This window comes from Hylobates moloch, unplaced genomic scaffold, assembly GCF_009828535.3.
Source record: "Hylobates moloch isolate HMO894 unplaced genomic scaffold, HMol_V3 SCAFFOLD_3375, whole genome shotgun sequence".
Classification (NCBI taxonomy): Eukaryota; Metazoa; Chordata; class Mammalia; order Primates; family Hylobatidae; genus Hylobates; species Hylobates moloch.
Window position 1 is genome coordinate 1 of NW_026655650.1, and position 6,762 is coordinate 6,762.

Consider the following 6,762-nt stretch of genomic DNA (forward strand, 5'->3'; position numbering starts at 1 on the left):
GCCCAGGGTCCCTGCTCTGCACACTGCACTGCTACTTCCACACATTCTCGGGTGCGATCTTTCTTCGTCTTTAGGAACAAGAGCCTGTGCCCCAGGAAGCAGGACTTCCCTCTCACCAGGGTACTCTCTGCTTTTCTTTTGACGAGTCTTGCCCTGTCACCCAGGCTGGAGTGCAATGGCATGATCTTGGCTCAATGCAACCTCTGCCTCCTGACGGCAAAGGAGTCTCCTGCCTCAGCCTCCCGAGGAGCTGGGAATACAGGTGCCTGCCACCACGCCCAGCTAATGTTTGTATTTTTAGTAGAGATGGGGTTTCTCCATGTTGCCCAGGCTGGTCTCAAACTCCTGACCTCGTGATCCACCCGCCTCAGCCTCCCAGAGTGCTGGGATTACAGGAGTGAGTCACCGTGCACGGCCCCTACTCCCTGCTCTTGATGCTGTCACTTATAGATACCATAGGTTCCATTAGGAGCAGACTCCTCTTGAAGCCCCTCACAGCGGGTATTGTGTACTATCACCAAGTTTCCCTCAGGGTCCCTAGAACAGAGCTTTGCCTATTGGGCCTCAACAGAAGCTTGAACAGAATAAGGGTTCACTAGTCCCAGACATTTAAAACAACAGACTAGATGTTATTTGTCTGCCAGATCTTACGTGGTACAGAGAGGATTCTTGAAAACACGATTTAGCCTCTTGGAGAAAACAGGTCGTTCTGTGCCCGTGTCCAAAATGAATTAACTGCGATTTTAACTCTAGGCCCGCCCCCACCTGACTGCAAACGTGGAAAGTTGCTAAATACTTTGGTACCTCTGACTTCCAAATTTAACAAAATGTGCAAATGCCCATTTCTATTTTCCTAGAAGTATGGGAAGGTTGAAATTATTTTTGATGGAGAGAGCATTTAGTTTCTCAGAGAGAAGAGAGGACATCATTGATCACTTTTGTGATGGTGAGCCTACAGAACTTACCGTAATTATTCTGCCCGTTGGCCAGGAAGTAGGCCACTTGAGTTACAAGAAATTTTTGTTGCAGGTTTCTGAACTCCTGTTTGTTCTCTACCAGCTGGGGGTGCGATTTCTTGTTGATTTCTAGATTGTTCATCTCTGCCTTCTCACTGGACCAAGGGCCGGCAGATACCACCATGCTGACGTTTGTGGCAGAAGAGGTGGGGCCAGGGACTGGGGAGAAGACACCCAAACACATGATGGGTTAAAAACTGGTGAAATCAAATAGGCTTAATTAGGACTGAGGGATATACAGTAACTGAAATTCTTAACTTACTGTTGAGAAAAAAGTGATCAGTCCCCACAGCACTTTAGGATCCTTAACGACAAAAACAATGTTCACGGTGCCTGAGCTCAGAGCTGAAGGCACTGCCAATAGCTCAGTCTCCGACAAGAGTGAGCAAGGGTGTGGCCAGTGTGCCAGGTAACGGTCTGCAGTTGCTACAACACAATTAGAACGTGGGGGTGTCATGGAATCTTAGGAGCCCTCACTCCAACTGCCAAGGCTTTGCTGAAACACAGGCACCCTGGTCTCGCCTGAGGGTCACCACCAATTGGGATCATTCCTTCAAAATTCACTCTCAGTATTCGTGTACCCTTCTGACAATGCCACAGACCCATCTCTTTCCCAATACATCTAAGCACATTCCTCACTGTTTATCGCTTGTCTGTGCAACATCATCAAGGCAGAAACAGTTTCCCAACAGGTTATATTTTCTTAATGGTAGTCATGATGTCACCCCACCTGCTCCGAGTTAAAACAGATCTTAAGGCTTTTCCACAAGTGTAAGATATCAAACTTTTAGCCTGCCCTGATTTCCTCTGGGTCTTCTGCAGTTTTGTCTGTATCCACTAGACAGTGAATGAATAATTCATTTGTGAAAAATGTTGTCTTTCCTGTCTCAGTCTTCTTCTTGCTGCTTCCCATTGTTATGTTGATTTCTTTTTTCTTACTGGGGCACCATCTTGGCTTTTCATTACACTCTAGACCAGTTTGACGTCCCTATGTCCAGAGCTCTTCCTCTATGTGGATTGATTTTTTTTAATGTCGCTCAGCACTACATCTTATACTTGTCACTTATGGATGTCATTCTAGTGTCGCAAGAGCTCTTTTCAAGTTATCAAGTGATCAAAATCATTTCTATAGAGATCTCCTGAAAACATGTGTGACCATCTATCTTGGGAAGTTTCATAAACCTCATGCTATTTTGTTGTTTCCATTTTGTTTTCCCATATACTGAAAAGAACAGGGCCATGAGCAGTTCTTATGGAATATGGTTTGATATCTGTTTTGTTAAGTTGGACTAACACCATTGATTTTTGGTTTCACTCCACTAACAGAACATGGCAAGATCAAGGTTATGGTCACGGTTGGTTGGTGATACTCTGTGTTGCAGTAGAAGATGAGTTTGAGATGAGAGGAATGAGTAGGAAAGAGTGATCCTCTGAACCACCTCCTTGCTTTCTCAGCTTTCATCCCCACCTAGGTTTTGTGAGCCTGGAACTTGGGAGACTGTTCTGTGGCCCAGGTCTCCTAAGATTTGCTGCTGGACTTGCCCGAGTTGAGGGTGCAGTGAGTGTGATCCTGGGCTGCCCAGCATTCATGTGGAAGTGTAGGAAGGAGGACTGGGTCAATCCCATTTCAAAGCGTGTCTCTCTGCAGCCCACACTGTCCTCCAATGACACTGTGAGGATACTGCTTTAAGACGTATCAATGGCTTCAAGTAATGTATCTTCTGGCATCTGGGAGACCTGACATTCTGTGTCATAATGAAAATCTGTCATGTTTCTTTATTTTAAAAATGATAAAACTGCAGGTTCACAGAGTTACATGGCTTACTTGAGGTCACACGGGGATGAGTTTTCAGCACTGCCAATAAAAGCAATCACAGTAATTATTCAGTAATTATTCATAGGATCCATATAATTCAGTAAATATTCACATAATTATTTACTAGTTGTTCATTGACCAATTCGTACAAGGCATTTTGCTCAAAACTGTGCTCATATTTGGACATTGTACCTTCATCATAATCCTGTGGTAATGCTATTATCCATAAGTAACAGGTAAGAAACCTGAAGAAGAGGGATAGCATCATGTATTTGGACATATTTCCATTTTTTTTTTTTGGTTTTTGTGATGCTGGAAGAATGAGCAGAATGAGTCATAGAAAGAGTATACATTCCTGTAGTATTTTCCAGGACAGAGGTGTGACCTCCCCTACTGGGACCAAAATTCCCGAGTGTCTGCAACCTTGCTTTACCAGTATGGGAAATAACCTCTACCACCTGGAATTCCCCTAGAACTCTGGAATATACAAGAGAAGTATGAGACTTGGGTCTTCCCTTGGCTGTGTTTAATTCACTCTTCTATGGAATACCAATGATTCTCACTAAGACTTTGGCCTTTTCATAACCACAATGTGCATTTTATGGAGAAGATTTTACACTTTGCTCTGTTTAGAAAGAATCAATATGAGCAATGGTTTAGGTTTTATGCCCTGGACTTAATATTTTTCTGATTCCTGTTTTGACATTAAACTCTCATGTAAATAGAAAAATACTTATTATTTCTCATAAGGCCAAGTTTGTTATTAGTTTGAGTTTTTGAAGATGAAACACAAACTTTTGATTTTATCTTTGTCTGTCCCCATCAGCACCACTAGTTGTCTCTCAGTATAACCTGGACTTGCCCCTGCACTTACCCTCGTCCTGCTGAACCATCTCCATGCACTGTCCAATTCCATCAGTGATTCGGGCTCCTCCCAAGGCTCCCTGAAAAGGGCACAGAGATCAGGACATTAGGCACATTCCAGACACAAAAGCAACCCATACTGTAGAGTGGGCAGCTGTGTTTCCACTTCCTTAATATTCCAGTGATGTCCTAAAACTGAAAGGAACACTTTCCCTTTTTAGGGGTCTGTTCTTCATGTCTCAGTGCCTCTGATCTAGTGAACACAACTGTCCTGAAAGTGAAAGAACTTGCTAAATTTCTAGTTTCTTGTTAGGTGGCTAAAATAGATTTATAAGACTTCCTTACTTACCTATGACTGCTGAAGTCTGAATTCTTAGCAGTACAATTCTTTTTCTTGTAAGGTGAGCAGCTTAGGAAAGATTGGCCATCTTGCTGTGCAAAAAGAGATAAACTTAATTTCTACTCAAAGCATGCTTGAATCTGAAATTAGGGCTTCCACTCTTCCGAAGTTGGAGTGTCACTGTGTCAGGCATGTGTCCCGAAGGGCTCGTGTCTCTGCTATACTCAAAGTTTAAATGGAGCCCAGCAAGCCAGATCTCCTTTACTTCTAGGTTCCCTCAACCGTTTCTCCTCTGCTTGAGAGACTGCGTTGAAAATATTCTTGTTCTGCTGTTGCGTTTTGGCTTTGGAATGATGTGGTGCAGCTCAATGGGTCCTACCCCCAAGGTGATCAAAGTAAGAAACAGTTGGGAAAGTCAGTGCAAATGCAAGTTCATTGTCCTCCTTGCAGGGATTCTGATTCAGAGGGCTCAGGTGGGGCCTGGAATGTGTTTGTTAACATGACTCAGATGTGCAGTCCATTTGGGGACCCACTGATAGCACTGACCTTACAGTTTATGGGATGATTCTGTTTTGCTGAAGAAACTGAGGCACAGAGAGTCTGTAACTTGCCCACGTTCCCCTTGCTGTAAGTCCTGCAGCCAGATCTCAGGTGGACCAGCCTCTTCCCATCTCCTTCCCACATTTTCCAATTCAGCTGGGTCAGTTCTTTCCAAGTATGTGTTTCTCTCTCCTATACCTCATTTCTGAAAAAAGGAAAACTTCTGGAATTTAACTTCTTTCACCTAACACATTTCCTCACAACATGCAGCCAGCAACATATTTTGGCCACTTACTATTAAAGTGAGATGCTTTTTTTTTTTTTTTTTTTTTTTTGAGTCAGGGTCTTATTCTGTCACCCAGGCTGGAGTGCATTGGTGATTATAGATCACTGCAACCTTGAACTTCTGGCCTCAAGCGATCCTCCTGCCTCAGCTTTCCAAGTAGTTGGAACTCTAGGCACACATCACCATTTCAGGCTAATTTTTTATTTTTCATAGAGACAAGGTCTTGCTATGTTGCTCACGCTGGTTTTGAACTTCTAGCCTCAAGCGATCCTCCCACCTAGGCCTCCAAAAATGCTGGGATTACAGGAGTTAGCCACTGAACCTGGCCCTGAAATGCTTATTTATTTATTTATTCATTTTTAATGAAAATACAGGACATGGAGATGTACAAAGACACCTTGCTTTATTACTGTTGGTATTATTATTATTTCTACAGTACAATTTATATATCACAAAATTCACCATTTTTAAGCATATATTTCAGTGTCTTTTAACATATTCCAAAACTGTTGCAACCATCACCACTACCTAATTCCAAAATATTTTCATAATGCCAAAAAGCACGCCTGTACCTATGGGCAGTCACTCTCCAATTCCCCCCTTCTTGCGCTCTCTGACAACCACTAATCTACTTTCTCTATCTATTGATGTACTTGTTCTGGGCACTTCCTCTATATGGAATAACAAAGCGTGGTATTTTCTATCTGCTTCTTAGAATATTGTTCTCAAGTTTCATCCTTTTTAGCCTGCATCAGTACTTCAACTTTTTCTGGCCAAATAATATTCCACTATATGGTTATACCACATTTTGTTTATTCATCAACTGATGGTGGCTTAAGATGTTTCCGCTTTTTAACTATTATGAATAATGCTGTGGAGGAGAGGACGTATGAAATGGTGAAGCACAGGGAATTTTCAGCAGTGAAACTATTTCGCATGACGCTGTATTGGGGATTTAGGACATTATGTAATTGCCAAAACCCATAATCTGTGAAACTCAAAGAATGAACTCTAATGTAAACTGTGGACTTTAGTTGATAATGACGTATCAACAGTGGTTCATCAATTGTAACGAATGGACCACACTAATACAACATACTAATAGGAGAAATTGTGTGCTGGAGGACAGGGGAGCCTAGGAGAACTCTCTGTACCATCCACTCAAGTTTTCCGTAAACCTAGAACTGTCCTAAAACAAAAAAAAGTCTATTAATTTGTTTTAATTAGGATGCAGCAGCCCCATATCAAGGTTTTGGTGGCATCCTGTTATTGTGTGGTTAGTGCTTGGCATTGAAGTGCACCAACCTGGAGTCAGAGCAGTTGGAGATTTCAAGGCCTGTGCCATTTGCCTCTAACCCTGGCGTGCCCCCGGAATACAGATAGCAGATCGGTTAAGGAGAAGCAGCCTCAGCAATCTAGACAGTGCAGGTTTCTGGTAAGGACAGGTAAAAACCATCTAGGTGGGCAGAACTTGGTGAAGACTAGAAACCACTGAGACTCAGCAGCTGCCCCAGTGGCACCAACAAATCAAAGGAGGGGGCTAGGAAGAGCTAAGGGCTACTGGATGAGCTCTCTGCCTGCAAGACAGAAGCAGATCCAGAGATTTTGGTAAATAATGTAGGTTTCAGTACAGTGTGATCTCTTCAAAAAACTAGAGAGAACAAAAAGGAAAGAAAAAGAGCATGAGAGAGAAAGAAAAAGAAAAGAAGAAAGGAAGAAAGGAAAGAAGGGAGGGAGGGAGGGAAGGAGAAAGAAAGGGAGGGAGAGAGGGTGGGTGGGAGCGAGAGAGGGTGGGTGGGAGGCAGGGAATGAATAAAGAGAGACAGAGAGCTGGAGGGAAGGAAGGAAAGAAGGAAGGAAGGAAGGAAGGAAGGAAGGAAGGAAGGAAGGAAGGAAGGAA

The 6,762-nt window shown here is 43.0% G+C and overlaps 1 protein-coding gene across 4 annotated transcripts; it reads right to left on the reverse strand.

Annotated features, from left to right (window-relative positions):
* Positions 1–15: 15 nt before the first annotated feature.
* Positions 16–6,630, reverse strand: LOC116465149 (neuroblastoma breakpoint family member 3-like). Of its 4 annotated transcripts, none has more exons than XM_058435254.1 (5): positions 6,168–6,630; positions 4,046–4,781; positions 3,707–3,776; positions 2,842–2,871; positions 16–1,175 (listed from the first exon to the last, which is right to left on the reverse strand). In XM_058435254.1, the coding sequence occupies exons 3-5, from the start codon at positions 3,729–3,731 to the stop codon at positions 907–909; spliced, it is 324 nt and encodes a 107-aa protein (XP_058291237.1). In that variant the 5' UTR covers positions 3,732–3,776; positions 4,046–4,781; positions 6,168–6,630; the 3' UTR covers positions 16–906. The 4 variants fall into 4 exon arrangements, 3 of the variants coding, with proteins under 3 accessions (XP_058291237.1, XP_058291238.1, XP_032004221.2); XM_058435255.1 differs by lacking the exon at positions 16–1,175 and having other exon boundaries at positions 1,280–2,871; positions 4,046–4,128; positions 4,583–4,781; XR_009212342.1 differs by lacking the exons at positions 16–1,175; positions 6,168–6,630 and having other exon boundaries at positions 1,280–2,871; positions 4,046–4,124; positions 4,583–6,124.
* Positions 6,631–6,762: the final 132 nt, after the last annotated feature.